The sequence below is a fragment of the Phyllostomus discolor genome, chromosome 12 (genome assembly GCF_004126475.2).
Source record: "Phyllostomus discolor isolate MPI-MPIP mPhyDis1 chromosome 12, mPhyDis1.pri.v3, whole genome shotgun sequence".
Taxonomy (NCBI): domain Eukaryota; kingdom Metazoa; phylum Chordata; class Mammalia; order Chiroptera; family Phyllostomidae; genus Phyllostomus; species Phyllostomus discolor.
Genome location: NC_040914.2, coordinates 43,181,365 through 43,208,969, shown reverse-complemented (window position 1 = coordinate 43,208,969; position 27,605 = coordinate 43,181,365). Strand labels below are relative to the sequence as shown.

The 27,605-nt window shown below is 62.2% G+C and overlaps 2 protein-coding genes across 7 annotated transcripts; one reads left to right on the top strand and one right to left on the bottom strand.

Annotated features, from left to right (window-relative positions):
- The first annotated feature begins 2,024 nt into the window (after positions 1 to 2,024).
- Positions 2,025 to 4,065, top strand: HDDC3 (HD domain containing 3). Of its 3 annotated transcripts, none has more exons than XM_036012354.1 (4): positions 2,025 to 2,599; positions 2,872 to 2,927; positions 3,113 to 3,278; positions 3,435 to 3,739. In XM_036012354.1, exons 1-4 carry the CDS (start codon positions 2,488 to 2,490, stop codon positions 3,569 to 3,571), a joined length of 471 nt encoding a protein of 156 aa, XP_035868247.1. In that variant the 5' UTR covers positions 2,025 to 2,487; the 3' UTR covers positions 3,572 to 3,739. The 3 variants fall into 3 exon arrangements, with proteins under 3 accessions (XP_035868247.1, XP_035868246.1, XP_028358035.1); XM_036012353.1 differs by having other exon boundaries at positions 2,351 to 2,599; positions 3,038 to 3,278; XM_028502234.2 differs by having other exon boundaries at positions 2,379 to 2,599; positions 3,038 to 3,278; positions 3,598 to 4,065.
- Positions 4,066 to 7,073: 3,008 nt separating this feature from the next.
- Positions 7,074 to 24,165, bottom strand: MAN2A2 (mannosidase alpha class 2A member 2). Of its 4 annotated transcripts, none has more exons than XM_036012325.1 (23): positions 23,895 to 24,165; positions 22,463 to 22,612; positions 21,679 to 21,936; positions 21,463 to 21,607; positions 21,171 to 21,342; positions 20,616 to 20,743; positions 20,219 to 20,392; positions 19,679 to 19,865; positions 17,229 to 17,406; positions 16,782 to 16,984; positions 16,483 to 16,665; positions 16,201 to 16,315; positions 15,896 to 15,963; positions 15,594 to 15,759; positions 14,920 to 15,156; positions 14,596 to 14,718; positions 14,249 to 14,363; positions 13,820 to 13,953; positions 13,439 to 13,580; positions 11,751 to 11,884; positions 9,928 to 10,122; positions 9,496 to 9,606; positions 7,074 to 8,910 (listed from the first exon to the last, which is right to left on the bottom strand). In XM_036012325.1, exons 2-23 carry the CDS (start codon positions 22,592 to 22,594, stop codon positions 8,758 to 8,760), a joined length of 3,453 nt encoding a protein of 1,150 aa, XP_035868218.1. In that variant the 5' UTR covers positions 22,595 to 22,612; positions 23,895 to 24,165; the 3' UTR covers positions 7,074 to 8,757. The 4 variants fall into 4 exon arrangements, with proteins under 4 accessions (XP_035868218.1, XP_035868220.1, XP_035868219.1 ...); XM_036012327.1 differs by having other exon boundaries at positions 24,012 to 24,162; XM_036012326.1 differs by lacking the exon at positions 23,895 to 24,165 and adding an exon at positions 23,782 to 23,802.
- Between the last annotated feature and the right edge of the window lie 3,440 nt (positions 24,166 to 27,605).

The following is a 27,605-nucleotide window of genomic DNA, read 5'->3' as shown; positions in this document are numbered from 1 at the left end:
CGCCGCCGGCCGCGCCGCGCCGCGCCGCCCCGCCCCGCCCTGCGTCAGGGGCGGTGACCGGGCGGGGGCGGGGCCAAAGCGTGCGCGCGTCAGGGAGGGGCGGGGCGCTCAGCCGGGCCCGCAGGCGCAGAGAAGCCCGGGGCGCGCCTCGTCTGTTCCCAACAGGACCAGCAGGGGGCGCGTGGCCGAAGACCCGCGGCGGCCCAGGCCCCGACCGCGGCGGAAATGCGGGAGGTCTACGGTCGCCATGGCTGCGGATAGCAGGCTGCCAGAAGCCCAAGGCTGGGAGCGGGCCGGGTCTCTGTGGGAGAGGGCTCAGTATCAGGATGCTGGCCCCCGCTAGTGCAGTCCGTGGGTAACAGAGCCTGAGAGTCCAGAGAAAGTTCACGCCCCCTCCCCGGATCAATGCAGAATCTGTAAACACAAATTCAGGGGGCCCACAGGTAGGCTTACACCATCCACGGAAAGATTCAGGATTGCAAACGCCGATTATAATGTGTGTAATCCACGAAGCACCAAACCCTGCGAGTCTTGACCCTTGCCCCAACGACACATGCATGCCCTCCCTGTTACCCGCTTTCCCGGCCCCCTGAACTTTTCCTTCACCGGACTGTTTGTAATCACGTATTGACTTGATTTTCTGTTTGAGGTCTGTCTCTCCATTGGTCTGCTACAAGCCTCCCACCCCGGAATTTAGGGACAGAGCCCGGGATCCTGGAACTCCCTGGCAGTGTTCCCATGACATCGGGGCTGAAGTTCTTGCCTGAGGATGGGCTGAGGCTGAAGAGCAGACAGGTTGAGCTGGCTTGAGCCTCAAATGTAGCCCGGGCGCATTAGGAGCCCCCTGCAGCCTGCAGGTGGCAGTAGGAGGCTTTCTCCGGAGGACCGGAGAGCTGAGGACAGAAGAAACCACGGTAGTGGTGGCCATCCGCATGGCATCCTGGGTGGTTTGGCACAAGTGAGGGTGCTGAGCCAATACTGAAAGGAGAGGCAAGGGGGCTGACGACAGGCAGGTATGGACTGCCCACACCCTACCCCAAACCTTTGGGAGAGTGAAAGGGGCCAGCTGTATAGAAGGGCAGGCTCCCTTCCTCCCAACCAGCTTCCCAGAAGAGCCCAGGTTTTGCTGAGAGAGAAGGGGACCTGAAAGGGGCAGGGGGGTAAGAGGAGACTGCTGTACCTGGGAGAGAGGTAGCTGGGCAAGGGTCATCCAGCTGAAGAGCAGCAGCAGCCCCATGGGGAGCCTCCTCCGGAAGCCCATGAGAGGTTACTGCCCCCTCTGCCCTGGTCCTAGGTGCCCCAGCATCCCTCACTGAGCCAAGGCTGCAGACGATAAGGAAGTAGCAATCAAAGCCCTAAGGCCCTTGCGCACTGTGAACACAGACCTGCAGCTTCTCTGTCACAGACCCCTATAAAGAGCTAAAACTGACTGAGTTTCTACCTTCTGCTGGAAAGTGTGGGGACTGTGGCTCCAAGCTGCCTAAGGTTTTCTGAGCTGTAGTGGAAAGGCTGAGACTAGAGGTCAGCATGAGGGGTGAGAAAGAAGTTGAGCCTTTAGCCTGAAGAACACACAGGCCTGTAGAACCAGACAGGTTTCTCTCCACCCACTCTCAACTCTCAGGCTTCCGTGGAAGCCCTGGGAATTCTGATTGTTGCATTTCAAGCCCCAGAGGCCTCAGTCCAAGCGCTGGGAACTTCCTTCCCTAACCTCCGCACCGTGGCAACCACCAGGACTAGCTGAAAACCAAGGGCGGGTCCTCTCATTGACTTTTCCCCTGCATCCTCATCTGCCCCAGCTGCCAGCCAAAGCACTAAAGCTACCTGTCTGGGGTTTACTTAGCAACTAGCTGGTCCCATGTCACAGGGAAAGACTCACCCTACAGCACATGGTAGGTGCCGGGGGAGGGGGGGTGAAGTAGAAACCCTATGGCATCCCGGGGTTGCCAAGAAAGAAATGCAAAATTTGCCCCAGGCCCTGAGAACAAAGAAGTCGATTCCTGCAGAAACATCGCTGGTGCTTGGGAGGCTAAATCTGAAGCTGCACAGCAGAGCTCCCAGCATAGGCTCCAGTTTCCAGAAGGTCAGGCTCTAGCGTCATCTGGGCCCAAAGCGAAGGTGCCCTGCCCTTGGCAACCAGGCCTCTCTCTGCAGGGAGAATTATTTTTCAAGCACTTTGAGAATTTTCAGAGCATTGACAGCTTGCAGATTTCCATGGGGAGAGAAGTCCCTCCTGGGAGAAGCTGGCTGGCTCTGTCCTTGAGGCTAGGTGCATTGCCCTTCCGCCTCGGTAACAGTCACCTGTGCCCTCCTGCTCTGTGCTCGGCAACATTGTGAGGCCACCGCTTTATTTCTTCTGTCTTGCTCCTTCTAACTGCCACCTGGACCACATTCCACAATCCCCCGGGGCCTCCGAGGCGCCAGGGGGCGCTGTGGTGCAGGGCCCGGGCTTCCCGAGCTCTCAGGGGCGCAGTCTCGCGTCCCAACGCGATGGGCTCCGAGGCGGCGCAATTGCTGGAGGCTGCAGATTTCGCGGCTCGGAAGCACCGTGCGCAGCGGCGAAAGGACCCCGAAGGGACCCCCTACATCAACCACCCTATCGGTCAGCACGGAGCCCGGGGAGCAACCGCAATGGTGTCGGGGCGGGGGGCGTGCCGCTCACTGAGCACCTACTCTGCACCCAGCTTGGTGCCCGTCATTTTGGGTGTTTAAGCCCCGCACAATCCGGGGCGGTGGGCATGGCTGTTCCCTGTGGACGCTTGACACCCAGAGAGAGTAAAGACTTGCCCAAGGTCACTCAGTGGCTCTACAAAACCCACAGCACGCGTGCCTGGGACTCCCCTCGGAGCCTGACTTCCTGCTTTGCCCCGCCAGGTGTGGCTCGGATCCTGACCCACGAGGCGGGCATCACTGACATTGCGGTGTTGCAGGTAACTTTCCTCCTCCTCTGCCAGGAGGCTGGGTCGGGGATCCGGGGCCCCATTCATCTATGGCTACCCCTTGCCTGGCGTCACACAGCTGAGTGGAAACCTGTCCCCAGGCCGCCCTGCTCCATGACACAGTGGAGGACACAGACACCACCCTGGACGAGGTGGAGCTGCACTTTGGGGCACAGGTGCGGCGCCTGGTGGAGGAGGTAACCGATGACAAGACTCTGCCCAAGCTGGAGAGGAAGAGGCTGCAGGTGCAGCAGGCTCCCCACAGCAGCCCGGGGGCTAAACTGGTGAAGCTGGCGGACAAGCTGTACAATCTGAGGGACCTGAACCGCTGCACCCCAGAGGGTAGGATTCCCCGGCCTGCTGTGGGGAAAGGGGCGGGTCCACCTTCTGGAGGCCCCGGTTGGCCAGTTCCCCCAAGGAGGGGGAAAAAAAAAAGCCTGGCGTTTTGGTTAGTTCTCCAAACTACTTCTACTAGATCACTCTGATCTGCTGTCACAGGGCAGAAATACAGTACTATAGCGCGGCCAAGGGGAAGTTTTCAGGACAAATCAGACCATCAAGAAGTCATCTCCTGGTCCTGCACCAGACCCTCCGGGAAGTTGGCAGAACCCAGTGCTGTCCTGCAGGTCGTGTGAGCCATTTTCTGTCCATTCACACGCAGGGTGGTCCGAACATCGAGTCCAGGAATACTTTGAGTGGGCAGCGCAGGTGGTGAAGGGCCTTCAGGGAACAAACCGGCAGCTGGAAGAGGCTCTGCAGCAGCTGTTTAAGGAGCGGGGGTTGGTGCTCTGAGCAGTACTTGGCGTGGCAGAGACTCCAGCCTTGTCCAGGCCAGAGTGGAGTCCCACGCTAGCCTCTCGGCGCCTTCTCCAGCTCCCTCCGCGGTTCGCTCAGCCGAGCGGCCAAAAACCTTTCTCACTCGGAACGTCTCCTGCCGACTACTAAGCTGAGCCTGGATTGTGGGAGTCAGACACCCCCCATCCACTTCTAATGCCGTCACTGCCCTTCAAGGCCTTGAGTCTGTTTGCCGTTTTGCAAGGTGAGCTCTCTGGTCCCTCAGGAACTCGGGCTTGTATAAATACTTGTTCATAGTCATTATGGAAAATAAAGCATTTTGCGTAAAGCTTTAGGGTGCTGCTCCTTCTCCAGCCTCTGGAGTGGGGAACCGGTAGGTGGGATACCTGCTCCGAGCCTGGCTTCCTTATCGGTGACCAAGGCTGTGTAATTGTCAGGGCTACATTACGAGACGCGCCTGAAGGAGCCTGACACAGGCGCTCAAAAAATGGGAGTCGTCCTCGTTAAGAAAGTTGGACGGGGGTGGGGGGGGGTGGGGGGGCAGGTGAATTGGAAAGGAATGCCACCGGCTAATTTGAAGCCCCTGTTGAGCACCGGAGAGACCCCAGCAGCAGCGTGGTAGGCCCGGTGGGATACCGCGAGTTCCCCCACTGCTCCGGTCGCAGCCTTGTCACTTTGCGGGATTCTTTGGTTGCTAAGCTACAGGAACTTCCGGGCGGCTCCGGAAGTGACCCTTCCCCGAGGCCCGGTGGTGGTGGGCGGGGCCTGGGGGAGGCGCTGTGTGGCCTCTGCTGGGGGGAATTCACGGGGAGGTGGATTTTTGGTTCCTGCTGAGCCGCTGGGGTTTATTAGCCCCTTTGAAAAAGGTACCCTTTAGGGATGAGTAAATTGTTAAGGCGAAGCCACTTCATTCCAAACCACGATGGTTTTTCATCCAAAGAAGGCCCAGTGCCATTTGCAGGAAAAAAAATAAAAAACGCAAAGGGCCACAAAAAATGACTTTAAAAGGAAACAAGTTGCAGGACAGTCCCAGATGAACAAAGTTCCAAAGTCCAGTGTAATCCTCTTAAGGGCACAGCCAGGTACTTTTCGGAGAATTTGGGTTTGTTTTTTTAATTAGTTTTTTTTGGGGGGGGGGGTGCTGCGTTACAGGACTTTTTAAAACAGTATTTATTTGCTGAAGTCTTAAAATCAGTCTGCAGTTTTTAAGTGGTGTAAAATTTAAGTTTCGAGACATTTAACGAACACGAGCCCCTTCTGCACCCTCGGAAGGAAAAGGGTCACAGGTCGCTTGATGCTGTACAAACCTCACGTTTTGTGGCTTCTTTACGATAACCAGACGGGCTGGGCAGGGCAGGGCTCACTCGGCTTCTTCGGAGAATAAGCTTGGAGGGGTGCAAAGGCTCGTTCATGATAAAGTGGACCGAACAGTGACGGACTCGGGCCCGGAGTCGCTCTCCTGGTCTGCCGCGCTGCTGGGCCCTGCAGCCAGACGACAGTGACCGCAGCTGATGTCACTCTAACCCCTGGATGGACGTGGAGGTCCGGCCCGAAACGGCTAGTGCGTTTGGACCATGAGTCTAAGGCCTTCTTAAGGCGGCCTGTTTGATCTGAGCCAATATAGAAGGTATTTATTTTTTAAATTTAATTTTTTAAACCATCAGAAACAGGGAAGTTGGAAGTAGAGGGTACGCAAGTTTCCCCCCTGAGCCACTTGAGGTTAATGTGCCGAGCGGATGCCCTGTCACCCCTAAACACCTTAGTATTTAGACACAGAAATTCTATGTGACCCAACTAGAACCATCGACACCAAAAAAATTAACATGAGCACATGACTACCTCCAGTCTATGATAATAGGGCGCCTCACGGTTTACACAGAGGCTCACTTTGCCGGAGCTGGGAACCCAGAGTTCTGCTTCTGGCCTAGAACTAGAATGCTTTTCCATTGTAAATACTCCGTGCAGCATTCTGGGGCAGTAGGGGGCAGCAGCACAGCCATGCTTCCTCCTCTAGCTGGAACATTAAGTCCTAGCCATTCCAGCAGGGAACACCGGTTTCTAGGCTTCTCCAGGCTTTTACACTCAACGCCGTGTCTTAAATCTTCATTCCTGTCACATTCCAAGTGCCAAGAAGGCCTCCTCCGCAACCCGCTAGTGCGTAGACGACCTAATTATGCGGAGTTCACTTCCAGTTCAGGTTTATTCTCAACTGGGGAGGTCAAAGGTCAGGAGTCGCAGTGGGCGGAAGCCCTTGGCAGGCCCACTTGGTCCCAGCAGCTGAACTGATTTCTCACTGACTCGTAAATAAAACAGGTTTGTTGGGAGGATGTTGTTTGTCCTCAGGGGATGAAGACAAATGGAACTGTGAGAACTGCCACTGGGAAGTGTTTGTTCTTTGTACACATTTTTGTGTATGAAGGTCAGCCCCATTCCCAGACTGATCTTCCCCTCCGTGAGCGCCAGAGTGTCACCGTGAAGCACAGTGACAGTGTGGTACGCAGGTCGATTTCCGGGTACAGGTGTCACCTCCCCCACACAGGTACTGGAGGTTACACTCGCCCACTACACAAGCCAGACCAGCGCTCTGGCTGGGTGCCGACGCGCCACGCAGCTCTCCCTTCTTCACGCAAACAGGGTGGTTCTAGGAGGACAGAGAAGCACAGGAACAGAATTCCGTCCAGTTCCAGGGGCTGAAGGCGCTTCTTTCTGCGTTCGGCCCTGGCTCCAGCTCTGATTGTTAAGGGTCAGAGCTGCGAGGCCTCCGTGCCGGCGCTCCACGGTCCAGCGCTGCTGCTTGCCTCAAACCTGGGGGCCTGCTGCCCAGTGTGGTGTGCAAGGGGATCACCTGGGAGCTTGTTACCATGCAGATTCCTTGCCCCTCCTCTCAGAGACCAGTCCAGCGGGCTGTGCCCAGGAGTCTGCCTTTCCCCCTGCACTAGTTAGCTTTTAGTTCTTGCTATGTCGGTCTCAGGTCCCGGGAGCTCCGCTCCACAGACCGTCCTCCACGCTGATGACCTTGTCTCTTGCACTGTGGGACAGACGGGATTCCGAGTGTCCCGGGGGGCCGGGAAGAACTCCGCGGTGTCACTCTTGCAGCTCTACGTCGCTGCTTAGCGAGCTTCTCTCCTGGCGTGCATTCTCTCCCCCAGCTGTCATTTGCGTTTTAACCCTGATGTTTTCCATCACACAGAAACTCTGAATGTGTTTGCGGTAAAAATCTATCTTTTCCCTTATTATAAAAACCTTTTAGGTTTCATGTCATTCAGAACAGACCTTCCCACACCAGAGGCACAAAAATACCCTTCTGCAGTAATCTTGTAGTTTGAACTTTTTGATATTTTTCCCTCTGGAACTAATTCTTGTGGAAACTGTGAAGCAAAGAGGTAACTTCCATAGATAAAGTACTAGTTACTAAATAATCCGTCTTTTTCCCCGTAAATACTGCTTTTATCCTAAACCCCCAGACAGCTGGGTCTGTGCATGGCCCGCCCCACTTGTCCCTCCAGGACACACGCACGCACAGGACTCGTCACGGTCGCTGGAGCACCCCTCGAGAAGCCCCGCAGGCCGAGTGCCCGCCACCCCCCCGAGGCACAGCCACCCCCGACTGACTCATCAGTACTCACAGTGGGTATTCTCACACGTTTACTCTTCCCAATGAACTTTAGAACTTGTCAAACTGCAAAAAATATCCAATCTCACTGGAATACGGTGAATTTATGGGCTGTTAGGAGACAGCCAGAGTCTATACAGGAAACTGCTAGTGTCAGCGGGGTCAGCTTACGGAATCAATGCTCTTGCTAGGTCTGCAGTTGACTTCAGGGGCTGGCCCTCCTGTGGTCCCCACGTAATGACAATTGTACCTGGTCTCCATCGCCCTCACCAGCCACACCGCGGGGGTCGGCTGTGCCGGGACTTCCCTCATACCAGTAGGGCCTCGGCCGGCTCTGGACTCCAGCAATGCCGTTCCCTGTGGGTTTCTGATAGAGACCTTGATCTACATTAGCACGTCTCTTTCTAACCTTGAACTTGTAAGAAGGGGTAGCTTGTGAATTTGGCCAAATGTCGTTTCAGCATCGGTAGAGGCTATTGTGAATTTTTCTCTGTTAATCAGAGTTGAAATAAAGTAGCCACGGTGCCTGCAAATGACTCGTACACCCCTGGGCCCGCGCCAGGAGTAGAGCCCTCCGGAAGGGGGGGCACGGACGCTGGAGCCCCGCCACCTGGCTGGAGGGGCGGCGCCTGCAGCCCTCTCAGGTCGCCTGCACACAGGGGGTCTTGAAGGCTCCGCTGTCTCTCCAGGGAAGGAGAGACCACACCCCCACCCCACGATTGGAAGGAGCTCTGGGACACAGTGGGGTACACAGTACAGGAACCGAAGAGGCGTCAGTGGGGTGGAGGACCCCCCACGCCCCGCCACCTTCCGCCAAATCAACACACAGACCAAGTGCCCAGCCCCAGATGGGGGATTTGTACCTGAAGTGTCCTGCGACCTCTGGCCGCGACAGCGTCTAGTGACTCCTTCCGCCGCACTGCAGCCCCTAGCCAGGGCGGGCTGCTCCCACAGCCGTGATGCCTCCTCCCCCCCGCTGCCGGCTCAGTCCCTACACGACCCCGGGACCCCCGGTCACCAGCCAACCCTAAGGCCGGCCATTACCCCCTGGGCCTCCCCTACCCCTCCTGCTTCTCCGCCATCCCACTCTGGGAAAAGACTGGGTGCTTGGGCCTGTGCCCAACGGGGCGGCCACTCGCACCCCGAGCCGAGGCCAGCCCTGCCCGCCCCGACCGAGGGCCGGGTCTCCCTGATCTCGCCAGCGTGGGCCCTGGCTCCCCAACACCGGGCCGAGGGCAGCCCCCGCACACAGAAGCAGCCACAGCCAGGAAACCAGGGCCTCGCCCAGTCTGTCGGGGTTCTGAGAGGTAGATCGGCACAGAAGACGCCCTGCGTGGCTCGTGGCTCGTCCGGCCAGCCTTGTGTGGGAGGCAGTCTCTGTGGACGGGCTCGCTCTCCGGGCCGCGGGAGGCCCTAGCCCAGGCGGAGGCGGAAGGTGGCGACCTCCATGGGCTCCAAGTAGATGTCAGTGCCGTTGGAGGGCGCGGCCAGCGGGTACAGCAGCGTCAAGGACGTCGGCTGCAGGAAGCCCACGTCCAGGCCGTGGAAGAGGCTGCCCAGGGCCACCTGTGCGGAGGAGAGCGGGCAGGGCTGTGCTGGGGGCGGGCACGCCAGACGAGGCAGCTCCCCCCCCTCGACCTGCCGCAGCCCCGCTCAGCAGCCAGGTGCCCCTCACACGTGCAGGCCGGCACCCCGTCTCGCCCAAGTGGCCCGAGCCTGGAGCCCGCCCTTGGGCCAAGGGTCGGCCCGGCCCCGAGCCGTCTGAGGGCCCGCGTCTGGGTTCACTTCTGAGTACCCGGAGGCTTTTTATCAGTGCCGGCTTAGACTGAGAACGAGCTGGACAGCTTTCAGTTTTTATTTCTGTGACTCCTGCTTTATTGGGTGGATGCCCCTGCCCAGGGAAGAGAGGTCCAGCTGCACGCCTCACGGAGAACCTGCCCGCTGGCCCTCAGCAGCCTTGAACACGGGTGTCGGCAGCTTCCCCCTTGTTCTCCAAGGCCCAGAGTGACCCCCGCCCTCCGATCTCAGCCGGACCCCACTGCAGTCTCACCTGCCTCTCTTCTCTCACGCCTGCCCTCCCCAGTCGCCCTGTTTCCCTCCCTCCCTCCCTCCCCTCGCCAGGGGCTCTTCCCGCTCCTGGGCCCTGCTCACCTTGCCTTGGCTCGTGGTGCAGTTGAAGCCCAGGTTCTTGGCCTCGAGGCCACAGTCAAAGCCTTTGCGGTGTAGGATGAGCGCGGCTTCTGCCGAGGGCAGGGCATCGTCCTGGGTGACAGGCAGGCGGCACAGAGGCAGTGAGTGTGTGAGAGTGTGTGTGTGTGTGAGTGTGTGTGTATGAGAGTGTGTGAGTGTGTGTGAGAGTGAGTGTGAGAGTGTGTATGAGTGTGTGGCTGTGTGAGTGTATGTGTGTGAGAGTGTGTGTGTCTGAGAGTGTGTGTGTGAGTGTGTATGAGAGAGTGGGGGGTGTTGCTCAGGACTCGCGGGTGCAACAGCCCCCCTGCCCAGAGGCGGGACGGGGACAGGGAGGAGTCTGGGGGGGCCGGGCCGGCGTCGGGCCCAGAGGTGCAGAGCCCGGCGGGCACTCACCTCAGCGTGCAGCGTGCGCAGGTTGAGCAGATGGAAGTCGCAGGGCAGGGAGGCGGCCAGGGGGTGGAAGGAGTGCAGGCTGGGGGCGGGGCGCTGCCTCTTGGCCACGGGCAGGGCGAGCACCGGGGCGTTCAGGGACACAGAGGTCAGGTGGCTGAGGAGGGACGGGTAGCTGGAGGAGTGGCCGTCTGGGACCTGCAAGATCGGCCCAAGACGCGGGTGAGGGGTCAGAGCCGGGGACGAAACACGACCGAGTCGGTCCCTTTGGGAAGAGCTTCCCTGCGGGGGCCAGACACGGGGCGGGCCCGGCTCCGGGACCCGTCCAGTGCGGCCCCTCCTGTGGCACGCCACTCACAGAGGACTTCTTCCCTCGGCCGCCTCTCCTCTGCTTTGGGTTTTTTCCCCTTTCCTTCAAGGACACTGCCGTGAACAACACCTCCCCCAGCAGCACCTGCCGCCACGTGGGTAGATTCCCAGCTCGGGGGGGCGGGGGGGGGGGGCGGCAGGCAGACGCCCATGTGTCCCCGGGGGGCTGGGCCTCTGATGGAGGAGGCCCCGAGTGAGCCCCCCGCCCCAGCCCCAGCCCCGACCCTCGGGCCCAGCCGTGCTCACTGAGACCGCCCGGGTAGCCAACCTGGACGTATGTCACACGCTCGCCCCCCTCCGAGATGGCCGCTTTCCCATGTCCTGGGTTTCTGTCCCTGGCCCCCCTCCTTCCGCTTGCCCAGAACCTCGCTGACCTCCAGCCTGTCCTCAGTGCCGCCACCGTGTCCGCACACCCCCGAGGCCCCCGCTGCCGCCCCGCTCCGGCCCATGGCTCAGGGGCCAGCCACCAGCCTTTCCTGCTTGAGGGGCCTCCGGACCGTCCTCCTTCCCCCACATCCACCCTCCCCGCCCGAGCAGCAGATCCTGACAACGTCCCTCCTGCCCGAGATCCTTTGCTGGCCTCTGGGATGGAGTGTGGAGCCCGGGCCAGGCACGCAGCCTGCCCCCACTGACCCCCAGCCGGCCCAGCGCTGCCGTGACTTCCTGCAGCGATGGAAACACGCTCCAGCTGCACCCACACGGCAGCTGCCGCCACACGTGGCCATGGAGCACCTGCCTGCGTGCGGTGAGTGTGAGTGAAGAGCTCACCGGTCTTTGTGTTTAGCTCTGGTTCATTTAAACAGCCGCCCTGGACGGGCAGCTCCAGTCTGAGGGATCGCACTGCTAGTCCCCATTCACTCCAGCCACTCGCACCTGGACGGCACCTCCTCCAGGAAGCCGTCCTTGATCCTCTGGCCCCCCACCCCCACCCACGAACAGACTCCGGGAGAGCACAGCCGGTGCCACAGGCACGGGAGAGCGCAGCAGGTGCACGGGGGCTGCTTGAGGCACGGAGCCCGGAGGGGGAGGGGCAGGGTGCCGTCGAGGGCGCCACCGCCCACCACCTGCCGGCACTCGCTCTGCACCCACCGCCGGCCCTCACCTCTCGGTCCCTGCTCCTGCTCGTGCGAAAGACCGAGTCCCTAACCGTGGCTGCCAGTCTGGAGAAAAAGCCAGGCTGCCGGGGGCAGAGAAAGCCACCGGATGGACGGGCTGCTGTGGGCTGAGGGGGCCGAGGGGAGGGGGCGGCTGGTGAACAGGAGGGCCCTGGAAGCAGGTGTGGGGGGCAGGGAGGTGCCAGGCTGCAGGGGGCGGGGCTTCGGAGCGGCAGGCTCACTCCGCGCCCGCCCGGAAACCCAGCTTTGCTCCCGCCTCCCGGCCCAGCTCCGGCTGGGCCCCTCGAGCCCTCAGCCGGCACCCCGGGGCCACCCACCCTGCCCCGCAGGCCCCGGGTCTACCTCGCTGCCCAGGGTGCGCCGCTCCAGCAGGAGGCGGAAGCAGTTGCGGGTCCTCTTGTTGTCCTTGAGCCCTTGGCCCAGGCCACGGTTGTCGTCCTGCATTAGCCGCCGGTCCAGGATCACCTCCAGCTGGCCTGCGGGAGTGGCCTGTGAGTCCCCAGCCCGAGCAGACAGTGGCCTCTGGAGGACCCCGACCCCAGGCCCCGGGGGGGAAAGCCCTGCGGGCGGCCGGAAGCTCGGTCACGGGGAGAGAAAGCACCCTGGGACCCGGGGCTGGAGGCGGGCAGGCCGGCCCTGGCAGGTCACCATCCGGGCTCCTCGACTCACAGCCAGGCCCGGCCAGATGTCCAGGCAGGAGACCGGCCCAGACCGGCTGCACAAACACACTGAACGAGCAAATGCAAGACTGCCAGTGCCCGCCACCGGCAGCCGCTGCCGAGGCCCTGCCGGGGCCGGCTCTCGGGCGGAGCGGAGCCTGGCGAGACCACGTGTCCGCTGCCCCTGCTCCGGGTGGGGGGGACTGACCCCCGCTCTGCCCGTCCCGTCCGCCAGGAGGGCTGAGGGGAGGACAGCCGGAGGGCCAGTCAGGCAGAGGCTCAAAGAAGGTGTCATTTGGGGGCACCCTAGGGGAGAGAGACGGGGTGATCACCTTGACCTTCTTCTAAAATACGCTTGGGGACGGGGCGCACCGCAAAGCTGGCCTGTGTCGGGATGAGCGTCTTCCCAGCAGCTGTTTTTTGTTTTGTTTTGTTTAGGGGGCCCCCAGGGGAGCCCGCACAGAGGGCCCACCCGCCCTTCCGCTGCCCGAGCCCTGGCTCCGGCTCCGGCAGTTCCTCTGTGGTCGTTGCGACCGCAGGAAGGTAGCTGGGAACCCGCAAACGGCCTCCTGGCACGTGAGACAGTCATTTCTCAGCACGCTGCTTCCCGGAAGGGCGGACAGAACCAGGCGGGACGAGGCTCCGGGCAGGTTCTACAGCCGCTGACCCCGCTGGGTGGGGGGCAGGGGGCGGGGGGCAGGGGTGAGGGCGGCAGAGAACCCCGCCACTCCCAGCCCCGCGCTCACCAGCGGCCCCACAAAGCCGGGAGGGGACTCTCCACTCGGCCCCGCACCAGGCCCATCTCCAAGGGCGACCTGACGGCCTCTGTGGCCACCAAGTGCGAGGTGTCCGCTCCGCCCCGAGGGCGCGGAGACGCCCGGGCTTGCCCAGCGGACCAGCTCCAGGGCGGTGCTCTGAGTGTCCTTGTTCTGAGTCTTGAGAACGTCATTCTCTCTCTTAATGGCCGTGAGTAGGAAGACAGTGTGCAATTTCCTCCTCGGCTATTTGTTTCACTGCGACATCGATGTGCTTTTCCAACAGTCCCCCTCCCATCCCGGGCCAGGAGGGGGCTGCACACCGCCGCTGGGAATCACCATTCGCTATTCGGCCGCCCCTTCAGGGGATCCACCAGGGCACCCACCCCCTGGACACCTGCACCAGGGCAGAGGGTGACAGTGGTGCCTGCCAGCCTCCAGCAGCTGTGACTGGCAGCTGATAATGCCTCCCCCCCACTTCCTGTGTGGGGGTGAGGCCAACTGGAAGGAAGGAAGGAAGGGAGGGAGGTAGGAAGGAAGGAAGGAAGGGAGGGAGGAAGGGGGAGGCCCTGGGGCAGGACACGCCGCCCCTCCCAGCCTCTTCCTCCCCACTCACCATCGCGGAGGCTGGAGACGCCCAGGGCCTGGGCCGTGTGCAGCGTGAGGCGGCTCTGGGCGTCCTGGATGTAGGCCATGACCGGCATGGGGTAGAAGTTGGCCTGCAGGGGCAGCTTCTTCAGGTACCGCCGGGGCTGCACCTGCGGAGCGGGGCGGGGCCAGTCAGCAGGTCAAGGGCAGCTGGGCCGTCCCGGGTCGGGACTAGTGGTCCCTGACCACACTGGCCTGCTCCCCCCTTCCCCATCGGGGCAGACCCCCGCTGCCCCCCGCATGCACGCACACCCTGGTGCCTGTGACGGAAGCAAACACCATCCACCATCCCCACTGCGTCCCATGGGGTCCCCAGGGCTCGGTCCCCCCCCCCCGCCCCCGGAGTCACCTGGAAGCCGTTGAGGTCCGTGAAGAAGGCGCCCTGGCTGCTGATGTCCGTGCGGAGACGCAGGGCCAGCTCCTTGTTGACGTAGTCCCGGATGTCCACCAGCGACGACAGCTCCAGGGACAGCCCCTCCACGCCTGCGCGCGGGGACCGCGGGAGAGCGGAGAGCGGAGAGCGCGCCACCACGGCGGCGTGAGAGCCGGAGCCGCAGGGCTGTGCCCAACCCCCCCCCCCCCAGGCCGTTCCCAGCGCTTCCTCCTGGACGACCTTCCCTCCAGGAGAATTACTGAAGCGTCCTCCCGGCCCCCGGGGTCGCTTCTCAGGAACAGAGAACGGGCAGAAGGGAGAGCGTGTCACGGCCCCGGAGGGGGGTTGGGGGCCGGCCGGCCCTCCCTCCCCTCCCTCCCTCCCTCCCTCCCCCGCACGGCGCACCTGGCAGGTTGTACAGCCGCACCACCTGGTGCACGTGCTCGTAGTAGGCCGCCACCTCGGAGAAGAAGGGGCCTTCCGTGACGCGCAGCACGGGGGGGTCCTTGGGCACGTACGGCTGGGGGAAGGGCAGGTGGCAGCTGAGCCCACAGCGCGGAGCAAAGCAGGTGGGCGCCAGCCCGGGGCCAGGCCGGGAAGCAGTTGTTCTGTGCGGGCTCTGGTCCCCCCAACGCCCCACAGGCAGCAGGGCCCCGCCTGGAGGAAGGCCCGCGCCCCGCTCGCTGCCTCCGTTCACAGGTCTCGGGGTGCAGGGCCCAGGCCCGCGGGGCTCCGCCGTGTGTGCCGGGTACCTGGGCCTCGCCGTCAGGCAGGAAGAGGTAGGCTCCGCTCTTGTCCTTGGACGTGCGGGTGCCGTAGACGAGGAACTCCATGTCCACCCGCTGCTCCTGCTCCTCGTCCACCCTTCGGACGCTCTGCCAAAACACACAGCCCTGACCCCTGGCCCCACAGCGGCGCGTCAGGCCTGCCCCCGGGAGGGCTGGACGAGTTCCCGACAGAGCCACGCCCGCTCCCCGGAGGCCCCGGGGGGGTCCCAGAGCCCCTCGTGCTCACGCCCCCCCCCCCCAGCACGCACAGCCGCACGCCCTCCTCCGGCCCCTGCCCTGGCCCTTTACCTTGAGGAGCCCGCTAAGGCCTGAGAACCAGACCTTCATGTAGCGGTTGCTGATGGCAAAGTCGCTGGCGCCGGAGTCGACGACGCGCAGAGGGAAGGCCTCGTGCCGGCTGACAGCCAGCCTCCGGCCGTGCAGGTGGACGCGCGTGGAGGAGGGCAGCGTGCGGTGTCCGTCCAGGCCCAACTGCAGCTGCAACACGCCCAGGCCCAGCGCCGGCAGCCGGATGGGCACCGACACCTGCCGGCACAGGGCGGCGAGGGAGCGGGGGCCACGGCCCGGGCCTCAGGGGCAGACCCAGGCCCGGTACTCTGCTCGTGGGGCCTGAGCAAGTCCCAGCACCCACGGGTGCCTCTCTGCCCCGCCTCTGAAAGGGGAGGTTACAGAACCTGCCCCCCACCCCCCTCCCCGTCAGGCTGTATGAGTCTCATACGGAAAAGCTGGGAAGTGGCAACCCCACGCTGACCCATCCATACAGCCTCGTGGAAGGAGTGACCGGTGGGGCAGCCTTTGGGCTGTCACTGTCACTCTGCCAAACCGTCCTCCCTGCAAGCACAGACTCAAATCCCCAAAGTGACAGTCCCCAGGACTCCTGCCCCCACCCCGGGGAGTAGGCGGGAGGGTGGTGCTGAAGGGCAGAGGGCCAGGGCCCCCCTGCCGTGCCCCCACCCCCTCACCTGGTAGACGTCGGGGACCATTTCGGTGGCGGAGCTCCAGTGGGCGCTGACCTGCACCGCCAGCGGCTGACCCTCCTCCGAAAACACGCGCACGTGGGGCGAGCTGACCAGCAGGGACGCCAGGCTGAGCCGCTCGTGCTCCAGCGGGTTGAAGAGCACCACGTACCTGCGGGGGAAGGGGGGAGGTGAGCTCGCCCAGGGGGCCTCTGCGCCTGGCTGGCAGGTGCGGGGGGGGGGGGGGGGGGGGGGGGGGTGGCGGGTGGGAGCAGCTCCGCCTCTGCGCCCGGCCTGCTTCCACCCACCTGGGTGCCGCGTCCAGCTGGACCACCGCGCGCTCGGGCAGGGCGTCGTGATTCAGGCGGCTGTCATCCTGGAATTCAGTGGGTGGGGAGGGCAGAGCCGCCGTGAGGCTCCGCCCCGCTCGGCATCCTGCCCCCCGCCCCCCGCCGTCTGTCCTGGGTGGGGACCGCCAGCCACACGGGCACACATCCTCACCCGGCCATGATGAGGAAGAGAAACACCCCCCACCCCAGCTCCCGGGCGGGGCTGCACACACCAGAGGGCACCCCCCCCCCCCCCCGCAGCAGACCCAGCAGGGGGCGCTCACCGTCTGGAGGAAGGGTGCCGCGGGGTCGAAGTGGTAGGTCTCCTTGTCGCCCAGCACCAGGTAGTGAGCTGCGTTAATGATGACCTGCTTCAGGCCGACGAGGGAGCGCAGCAGCCTGGGGGGGCAGGAGGGGGACCGCGGAGGAGGTGACCACAGGCACTCTGTCCGCGCTGCCAGCGGGCGGGGGCTCCAGGAGGCCTGCCTGACCACCGCCCCGCACGCCCTTTCTTTGGGGAGGCAAGCAGGGGCGTGGAGCCCACGGGGAGAGGCCGGGGCCCGCACCTGACGCCGTAGTCCGCCACGACGGCCTCCTTGGCGGTGCCAGTGATGGCGTCGTGGTGCTGGAAGAGCCCCAGGGTGCGCCGAGCTTCCGTCAGGAGGGCCAAGTTCGAGAGCGGGTACTGGCTGGCCAGTCCGGCGCGGCGGGCGTGCGCCACAGCCAGGCTGTACAGAATCTCCGCCCCCCTGCCGGGAGAGACGAGTTGGCGCCTGCCCACACAAGCCCAGGGTCCCACCCTCTGCTCCCCACCGCGCATGCACCCGGCCCCCGCCCCCGCCCCCCCCCCACCCCCGGGTCTCACCGCAGGTGGGCTTCCAGGACGCGGTCCAAGCTCTTGTAGAACGGCCGGGAGGTGTAATAGCCTGTCCAGTAATGGTCCTCCCGGTCCGCGTAGGAGAAGAAATCTCCACTCAGCACAGGAAACCCGGGGGGCTGGGCCCCTGGCTCCACCCCCGTCCTCTTGTACAAGGCGTCAAAGTAGTCGGAGAGGGTGCCAAACTGGGCCTGTGGGGACAACCCAAGTCCCGTCCCCATCAGTGCCAGCGCCTCCCGGGGATCGTGGACCAGTGGCTGCAGCCAGGGTCCCGTGTGCGCAGTCCCGTCCTTCCCAGCCTCCGCACCGCACGCTCCAGCGGGGCCCGGGAAGGAACGCGGGGAGAAAACGGAAGCCCTGCGGAGGGGCAGCAGTGAGCCCTGGTTTGAAGCCAGGAGCGGGTGCCGGGGCTGCGCGGGGAGGGGGCCCTCACACCTGCACGTGGAGGTCGGGCTTGCTGTTGAGGAAGTCGAAGAGCCGCTGGTAGTTGAAGAACTGGGCGTCCCACTCCTGGGGCTTGTCGTAGCGGAAGTCGTCGCCCAGCGGCACCAGCAGGACGTTGCTCCGGAAGAGCCGGGACTTCTTGCGGTACTGGTCCAGGAGCAGGGCTGCCCTGCGGGTGCGAGCGCGCGGCGTGCGTCTCGTGTGGCGGCGCGGCATCCTGGGCAGAGCCAGCCCGGGAGGCCCCTCCGCAGCCGCCCCATCAGGAGTCGCCCGCCTGCAGGCCTGCAGGCGCGCCGTCCCGCGGTGCCCAGCGTTCTCCCGGCAGTCCCCACAAGCGGAGAGCTCTTTCCGCGCTGGCCTGCACGCGTGCCTTTCCCTCCCTGACCCCACGCCCAACAGATCAGTCCTCCTTCCCCACAGTTCCCCTTCCGATGTAAAAGATGTGCCCGCATTCTTCCGTGCAGGGACCCAGTGATGGATACGATGGATACGGGGGACAAGGGAAGACGGAACCGCACCCCCTTCCGGCCTGGCGCCCCCACGGGAGTGGCGTGCGTTCACCCCGGTGCAGCTGGCAGCCCCTCGGTCACCCACAGCGCTGTGTTCTCCAGGCACGAGGCTCTCAAGGTCTTTTCTCCTCATCCTGACCTTTCTATTCCGTTTCCTGACGCGAACGGTGGAAACCTACACCTCTACCTAACAAACCTGAGGCGGTGAGATCCAACCTATGCCCCAAAATGTGGAGATCGCTCGGGATCCAGCTTCATCCTGCCCACCAGTTAGGGAGGCAGCCCTGCGGTAAGGGGCCTGGGCTCCGGAGCCACACGGGGTCCCCACCAGCTCCGTGTGCATGAGCTGAGCGACCTTCAGTGAGTGACTTAACCCCTCGGCCTCCGTTTCTATAACATGAAGCAACATCAGCACCCACCATCCTAGCGTCACAAGAGTTAAAGTGAACTGCATGCCCTGGCTGGTGTAGCTCAGTGGACTGAGCGCAGGCTTCAAACCAAGGCATCGCAGGTTCGACTCCCAGTCAGGGCACATGCCTGGGTTGTAGGCCACGGCCCCCAGCAATCGCACATTGGTGTTTCTCTCTCTCTCTCTTTCTCCCGCCCTTCCCTCTCTAAAAATGAATAAATAAAATCTTTTTAAAAAATGAACTGCATGCATTAATCTTTGCTAGAACATCTGGAATAGTGCCTGACACTGAGTAAGAACTAGAGATATAAACACTCATTTTCTTTTTCACCCAAATCGGTACACAAACAGGGCCCTGTAGCATAGCCTCAAAGCCCTTTTCTCTTTTTAGATCAACCCATCAGTAAGTCGCGTGTCGTGGGGGTCAGTGTTCAGCCAGCCACTAAGCTATTTCACCATGCTGGTCGGCGTCTGCTCTTCTGTTTTGTTTTGGGGAGAGGACGCCTCCAATACCGTTTCCCCCTAATTTACCAGCCCAGGAAGTCTTTCAAAGGAAGAAATGAGGTTGCTCTCAGGACTTGCTCACTGCACACCGGGGCTGGCCTCTGCGGCTCCCGGTGGCTGCTTTAAGAAAAATCCTGCCCTGGCTGGTGCGGCTCAGTGGACTGAACACCGGCCTGCAAAGCAAAGTGTTGCCGGTTCCATTCCCAGTCAGGGCACGTGCTGGGGTTGCGGGCCAAGTCCCTGGTGGGGGCACATGAAAGGCAACCACACATGGCTATTTCTCTCCCTCTCTTTCTCCCTCCCTTCCCCCTCACTCTAAAAATAAATAAACCTTTAAAAAGAAAAATCCTGCCTCCGCAGCCCTAGGTGCTTATTTGGGAGCAGCATTTAGGTTTCTGGATTCCGAAAACAAAAGACCCCTTTCTTCGCCTGCAGTCACACGTTCTATCTCTCGGGCCTCACAGAAATCGGAGTACGGCAATGTGGAAACCAGTCGGACCGGCTGCGTGCCTTAGGCAGCCGGGTTCTGGTTGTGGTTTTCCGTCACCCTGAGCCTGCTCTTTCCTGGGGGGTGGGCTTCAGAGACAGGGACACTTCAGGGGCCCCTGCCGAGTCTCTCAAAGGGAACGAGCCCGCTTTCTCAGAGGCCAGAGGCTGCTGGGCAGGACCAAACGTGCACTTGCATTAGGTCCTCAGGACACAGAGGGTCCCGGCCGACTCGGGGCCGAGGCAAGGCACCTGAGCTCAGGGACGACGGCCTAGGAGGCCAAAGGCCGGAGGGAACCGTACCCAACCTGAGAATCATTCACCCCTGAGTTAGCCAGGCAGCTCTGGCAGCTTGCCGGGATGCAGGGACACGTGCCCGCTTGGGACGTGAAACCATCTGGTGGAAGGCGGTTCCTTCCAGCCACGCGTTTTCCGGGGAGGCTCGTGAGGGAGCTGCTGCCGCAGGGGCAGTGGGCCCCACGCACCGCCCGAGCCCCCGGCCCGCCCGAGCTCCCGGGGCTGGTGGCAAGTACCTCTCGGCCACATTGGCCTCCGTGATGGCTCGGGGGGGCACCTTCCAGGGGCAGTTGATGCGCCCGCCAGGCAAGCGCTTGAAGTCGAACTGGCAGCAGATCTTGGGGTCCGGGCCGCAGGTGTGGGGCACGTCGTAGCTGTAGAAGGGCATCATGTGGCAGAAGATGTCCGTGGTGGAGTCCGAGTCTGAGGAAGACACAGCAGGCAGTCAGCCGCCACCGAGCCTGCCGTGGGGAGCTGGGCGTCGGCGGGCCGGCAGGACGGGGGTCGGCTGTAGCCACAGGCAGCTCCGACCGAGGCAGGGCTCGACCCAGGCTCGAGGCTGCAGAGGACGGGCAGGCTGAGGGTCGGGACACAGAGGGGACTCTGGAGCACGCAGCTCCCCCAGGGGACGGCTCGCCCACACCCTGGGGGTGAACAGCGGGTCCCATAGAGCCAAGATGTGAATTTGATCTTCTCCCACCCAGGCCTGCTCAGGGACCCCCGCTCTGCCCCAGGGAAAATGACCACCACCACCCGTCCACCCTGCCCGGCCTCACCCCAGGTCTGCCTCCACATGAACTCCAGGCTGTGGGTGGCGGCAAAGTGCTTCTTGATGGCGTAGTGCACCCTCTGAATCAGCATGCTGGTCAGGTTGGCCCGGCGCAGCAGGTACGCCATGGTGGGGCTATGCCCGAAGGGGTCCACCGCCCAGCCGGAGCGCGGGGCTGCACCTGGGCGGGGCCATGGGAGCCAGAGGCTCCCCTGAACACCTCAGCACCTGGCCTCCCGGTACCGGGGCTCCAGCTCCCCTCACCCTGCCATCACACCGGGGCCCCTGATGGGGGAATTAGCACACCAAGGAGCCACCCCCCGCCCGCCCGCCCCTGCACCTCACAGCCCCCTGCCACCCTCGGGGGTCCAGCTCTGGGGGCTGACTCTCTTCCCCGGCCTCACCGAGGTTTTTCTCCAGCCACTGGTGCCCTTCGATGAGCTGGTCGATCAGCGCGAAGTAGTGGGAGTTGGCCTCGTCGGGCATCACCCAGCCTCCCGTCACGATCTCCAGCTGCCCGTTCCCCACCAGCCTGGAGGAGGTGAGGGCGCACGCTCAGCCTGGGGCAGGGACAGGTGCGCACGTGCCCAACGGGAGATGCCGGGCCTGTGCACCACGGCCTCCCTGAGCCGGCTCACCGACACCTGCGACCCAGAGCCCGGACGCATGCCCTCCCCTCCTGCCAGCCCTAGCCCTACTGGCCCGCAGACCCCATCTGGGAGCCCAGGGGCCTGGCCCCACGCTTCCCCTTCTCTGTGCTCATGGAGCTTTGCTTTCTCCTAACACAAGCGACCCTCAGACCAGTGACCCTGCCTCCTCGTTCTCGGCCCCTCCACCACCCAGCCGCATCCCCACCCTGCTTCCCCTCGTGGCTCCCGCCACAGCTGCGACCACGGCTCCAGGTGGGCGAGACCCAGGCCCCGGGGACAGCCCTCCCCCGCCCCCCACTGGGCACTGGCCTGCGGACCGCTGCTCTCTTCTGGGCGTTGATGTTGTCCCACCACTTGGCGAAGAAGGAGACCTCGGCCCAGAGGAAGCGCCGCCGCGGGTCCTCCTGCAGCTTGGACACCATGCTGTTGAGGATGTGCTGGGTCTGCTCGGAGTAGTACTTGTCGAAGGTCTTGATCCAGCCTGGGGGGCCGACACGGGGTCCCCTGAGGAGGCCGCGCCCGCGGCGACCGCCCCTCCCCGACCCCTGCCGTCGGAGGGAGGGAGGGCCCGCCCCGCAGCCCAGCTCCGGCTGGCCCCCACCTGGGTCGTTGTGAGAGTGGGGCACCACGAACACCTGCAGGTCCTCGGCGTCCCAGTCGTGCGGGCCGTAGGAGATGTCGAAGCCTTGCTTCCACACGCCGCCGTCCACGTTGTCGAAAGGCAGCTCCTCCGACACGGTCAGCATCTGCCGAGCGGAGCGGCAGCTCGGTGAGGCCTCTGTGGCCGCCGGGGGTCCCTGCCAGCTGGGGCTCTTACCTGCAGCTCTGGCTTCTGGCCCCGGCCCCCCAGGGCAAACTGGCAGTCTTGCGGGGAGACGGAGAAGAAGCTGGGCCGGGGCTCCGGCGGCACCACCCAGGAGCCGTTGGCCGTGTAGTAGGGCAGCAGGGCGGGTGGGCCCTCGGCGTTGGCGGTCAGCTCCAGCACGGACTCCTTGATGTGGCTGATGATCTCGTGGTTCTCCTCCAGCAGCTGCTCCAGCTGCTGGATGCGGTTCTGCAGCACGGAAATTTGGCTCTGCCGGGAAACCAGAACGCAATCACCCGCAGCTCCTCACACCTCGGGGACCGTCTCCGCCCGGGGCCCAGGACCTGAGGCCTGCCTGCTGACCCCGAGCTCCCCGGCGGAAGGCAGGGCCACGAGCCTACGGGGGTGGCTCTGGTCGGATACGGGAAGAGGTGCGAATCGCCACAGAGGACCGCAGTCCACTCGGAAGCAGCCTCACCCTCCAGCTCCAGGGTGGCAAAGGTTGCACCTCACAGGCCTATTCTCACCCACCAGCATGGCCCGTGTGGAGCGCCGGGCTGACCAGGACCGTGTCCAGGCTCAGTGGGAGCGAACGGTGCTGTCCATGAGCAATGGCTGCTGGGAATTCCCGAGACAGAGCAGCAGAACCTCACTGTCCTCCCTCCCCTCTCCCTCTCCTCGCCTGCAGGGAAGGAAGGTTCTCACACGGGGCCGACAGGGCTCCCGGGCCTGGACGCTAACCTCGGCCTGCACGACATGTGTGCATCGATGGCCTCAGACGCCAGGCGCGACTCACCCGGGGGAAGTTCCCACCACTCTGGTGCCGGGCAGGGTCGTGCTGCACTCGGTCCAGCATGAGGTAGAGTGAGAAGACCGCCACGCAGAAGACAGCCGCCCCACACACGGTCACCTGCTTCTTCAGCTTCATGCTGGCCTCCACGGACCCCTGGCAGGAGGGACACCGCATGGAGCGCCGCCGGCCGAAATCCCTTTGGCGACCTTTCCACCACACGCCCCAGTGAGTTCCCGAGGGCTGCTCCCAAGGAACCTCTGGGTGCGTGACTCCCCCCTCAAAAAACCAAGCTTCGAACCATCCAATCCCAACACTGCCCTGTGTGGGTCCTGACCCCACCTGGGTCTTCTCTTGGCCGAGACACAGAAAGCACAAGTAACGCATCCGAGGCTGGTCCCGCTTCACCCCGAGAGCAGCTCACCCCCGGCTGGCGCTAGGAAAAGCAGGACAGGATGACAGGCTTCCCAGGTCTGGCTCCAGAGGCCACCACACAACCAACCTCCTGATTAGAACCAGCTTCCCAAAGGGCTCATCTGTAAGAAAGATTCCACCCAGCGAAGGAGGCGGCTGTCCAGGCTCCTTGACCACGTGGTCCCAGTTCCCGGGGAATAAACTGCTATCTGTGTTGATTGAACAGGTATAAGCGAAGCCCAGAGAGACAGACGGGAAAGCCTTTCTCCCTGCGCGGTAGGTGCAGACTGGCACTGGGCAGAAGCCGTGCCTGGCACAGCCCTTCTCTCATTAGGAAATCCAGAACGAGTTCAAAAAACGGCAGCTTATGTGTCTAACATGGACCGAGTTCTCTGTCTCCTCCTCGTTAGTTCTGACTCCGCAGTGGGTAACTTTCAGCCTCTGCTCACGCGGTAATTAGGAGACCCCCTGGGGAGCCAGCGGCGACTGATGCTGAAGATCCCCTGGGTGGGGAGAGGTCTGGCAGAGCTGCTCAGGCTGTGGGGCAACTTCAGACGCTGCCCCCGCCCCCGCCGGCAGGCCCCTCCTTGCGTGCTCCACGGAGGGAGGCCGCTAACTGCAAGCCAGTGTGAGGGGGACGCAGCTCTGAGTCTGGCTCCGGCCAGGGGCCCAGAGGCTCTGTCGCCTGTGCCTTGTGCCCTACTTAGCACAATCTGATAGTGCCCAGAAGCCTCCGGGCAATATTTTTAGCCCTTGGAGGCTGATTCGAGGCCAAAGCGGGTGGAGCTGGGGGGATACCACCCGAGGCAAGCACCTGCGCCAGGTCCTTGGCTGCCCACCCGCTGGAAAGCCCCTCCTGGCCCGCCCCTCCTCCGCACGGACTCCGCAGGTCCCAGGACCCTGACAACTACCCGGTGCGGCAGCACGGGCCGCTTTCGGCCCCGAGGCACGCTCGTGCTCCCGCTGCCCAAGTGGGCCGCGGCGGGATAGGCGAGCCCTCCCCCACGTCTGCCCGGCGCGTTACCGTCTGAGACTCGCCTCGCGCCGCTCCGGGCCCCGCCGGCCTCGCGGTGCCACTCACATCCCCGGGGGCAACGGCCCGCGCGAGGCAGCGACGCGAGGAAGGCGGCCGTCCGCCTACCCGTCGTCCCGGCTCCCCGCGTCGCAGCCGCGCTCCCGCGGGGCCCGGGCGGCCGGCGCGCTCCAACGCTCCCTTCTGCTCGCGCCGTCCCCTCCTCTAGCGGCCGGCGGAGCAGCGTGCGGGGCGGGGACAGCCGCACCCCCGCGGCCCCGCCCGCTCCTCGACCCACGCAGCCCCGCCCGGCCCCAGCCCGGCCTCTCTTCTCCCCTGCTCGCCCGTCGCCTGGGACGGGGCCCGCAATGCGCAGCCGCAGTCCGCCCAGCCTGGGCGCGCTGCGGCCCTGGGAGCAGGGGAACGAGACTTTATTTGGTCTGAATCTTACTAGAGTAAGCACAGAAGCGAACCCCGTGGCGCACTTCCCGCGCCCGCCCGCCCCGCTCCGCTCCGCTCTAGGGGGGTCCTTACTTCCACGCAGCTGTTCTCAGGCAGAGAGGTGCTGCCCCCTGCCGGTGCGGCGCCGTCATCACCGTCCCTCCCCGGCTTGCCACCCAAGGAGTTAAGGCAGCACGTAAATTGCCTTGGTGATTCTCCTCTTATTGGGCGTCTGGGTGTTTGCAATTTTCAAGTATAATAAACCATACTGCGACGACCGTCTCCACTAAGTCCACGTCTGTCTTCTTTCTAAATCGCCTTAGGACAAATGCACAGTAGCGCGGCAAAAAATAAGGACTGATACGACCGGCGATGAGCCGCACACCATGGCTCAATCGCACACTGTTGAATATTACTTTAACAGTGGTTTTGTTGATTAACCGGATTTAAAATGGCACCTCGTTGTTTGAACTCCCATTTCTCGGATCACCATTGGGAACGTTTTTCTAGGTTTATGTACCAGCTTGTCACTAAGGTGGCAGACCCAGCCTGGGTCTTTCGCCTGTGCCCTGGGAGACATATCTTCCAACCCTTCCATTGAATTGTTCACGTTGGCAATCACGATCTTAATGTTCTAGAGCTCTTGTTTGTTCTCTCCTAGCTCTCTCTCTCTCTCTTTTTTAAATTGAGATATAGCCCTGACTGGTGTGGCTCAGTAGGTTGGGTGTCGTCCTGCAAACTGAGGGGACCCTGGTTCAATTCCCAGCCAGGGCACACGCCTGGGTTGCAGGCCAGGCCCCCAGTTGGGGGGAGCGCATGAGAGGCAACTGATCGATGTTTCTCTCCCTCTCTTTCTCCCCTCCTTCCCCTCTCCCTTAAAGTAAATATATAAAATCTTTAAAAATAGAGATATAACTTATAGTATATGGTGCAAGTCTTAAGTGCACAGCTTGGTAAACTTCGATAGCTGTACACACAAGTATAATCGCCGCTCCGACCAAACACAGAACATTCCCTTCACCCCGAAAGTCTCCCCCGTGTCAAGAATCAAGCAGTCACAACGTGCGCTGCGGTGGCTCGCTGCGCAGCTGTGAGGGGGGCCCGTCACACTTGCACAGGCTCAGCCGGGAAGGAGGCAACGAGCCCCACGGGATCCAGACAGCTGACGGACCACTCAGACCGGCATGGAGTCCACTTCCTGCATCCCTAGTCCCACAGGATGACACTGAATCGAAGGGACCAGGTAACAGGATGACGGGAGGTATGCGGGAGGTATGGGGCTGGGCCACTCTGAAGAGCCACCTCCAAACCTCAGCCAAGCACTTGTGTGGCCTGGGGCCGCTCTGTAGGGTTGGCTGGATGAAAAGGATGAAAAGCCCCACAGTCAGCGGAGACTAGGAAGAGGGATGACCAGCGGCCCGGGGCGGTCTCCCACAAGCCAGGGCATCTCCACTGTAGGCTACCAGTCCCCTTGCTCCACGCGTAATTACTCGTAGGGCATTCTCTCCAGACTGTCAAGACCCAGGCCAGCCTGCTCGAGCCCTGGCCACGTGGCCCACAGAGAAGAGGCGTGCAGGGCGGCAGGAACACCTCGGGGAGCTGCTCGCCTGCACCCACACACCTTGCCATCGGCACCCCTCAGATGTGGCCCCTGTTCTCGCTTCTCTGCAGCTTAGTTTTGCCTGTCCATGAACTTCATAAAATGGATCGGAAGGATGCACTTCTGCCTGACTTCTTAGCATGCCTTCGAGAGCCATCAGGGCTGGTGCCTGTATGTATCGGGGAGTGTCCTTCCTTATTGCTGTACACGTGTTTGAGTCCTTGGCAGTTTAGTCCGGTCCTAACTCCTCTCTCTCCCTTTGGAACGTCAGTTACTCACGGATTGGAGTCCCTTGTGCATCTCAGGCTGGTCCCCCCCCATTCTTTTCTCTCTCTCTCTGTACTTCCATTTAGGTACCTTCTATTTGATTTATCTTCGAGTTCACTCATTCTGTCTTCTAATGTGTCCAATTGCTATAATTGTCACTTTATCCTTTAGTTGTATGAAATTTTATGAAACCTATCCAGTGAATTTGTAATTTCAGAGGTGGTGTTTTTTCCAGCTCTACCGGCTCCTTTGATTCTTGTAAAGTGGACTCCAACCCTGTTGAAATTCTGTATATTTTTATTATCTATCTGTATATATATCCTGAACTTCTGTATATATTTATATCTATTTTGTCCATCTTTTTCCACATTTAACATATCAACCATTAGTGATGTTTAAATCCTTGCCTGCCAACTCCAATATCTGGACCATCTGTGGGTTTGCTTCTACTGTTTTTTTTTTCCTCCTGTGTGTTGGCCCAATTTTTTCTTTTTTCTTTCTTTCACACATTTTATAGTTTTTGTTTGCATGTTGCATGTTGGGTGTAAAACACAGAGTAAGGACCTCAGACTGTGTTATTCCTCACCGCCGGCCCCGCCCCCCAACCCACAGGAGCCGCTCACCCCGATATGATATAACAACGTCCTGGGTCAAGTTGGGGCAGTTACAGTCCTGGTGAATGTCAGGCCTCCTCTGGATTGCCCCTGTCCCTTCAGAGTGGCCCTCTTGGATTTGGGGTTGGAAGCCTGGCCAGTCTGTCTCTCTTAGCCCTGGCAATTCTGCTCCTCAGAGATTTTAGGGTGAGCTCTGTGGTCTCCCCATCCACACAGGTTCAAGACCTGGCCAGTATCTTGTGTGTGTGTGTGTGGGGGGGGGGGGGTAACCAGTTATTTGCTTGTTTTAGCCGTACCCCCCAAACACTGCAAGGCCGGGGGACTTGCCTTCCCAGCCCCGCCCCTTCCCGGAACTCAGAGGACATTCCAGGAGGAAACCAGGTTTTGCATCTGGGACTCCTCGTGTGCCCAGTGGGTATGACACAAATGGCTCGTTTCTCCTTTCCTCGGTGGCCTCTCCATCTGGGACAATCCTCAGCTTCAGCGATGTCCCCAATTAGCAAACGTCTCAGGAAAGTAAGTAGCCACCCAGCTCCGCTCACCCCTCAGGGGCCCTGTCCTCCTTGAAACTTGAGATCGTCAGTTCTCATCCCCTCCGACACGCTCCGTGCTCTTTAAGAGTGAAAGTCGTCACGTGGTCCCCTCCTCCTTGCTGCAAGGAGCGAGCAGGCCTGCAGGGACCCGCCGCATCCTACCCAGAAGCGGAAGTTCTTCGGTTCTGCTTTTTACCCCCGCTGACAGAGACGCATGATTTGCCTTCCTAGTGTTTCCACGCAGTCACGCACTAACTTGTGTCTAGAG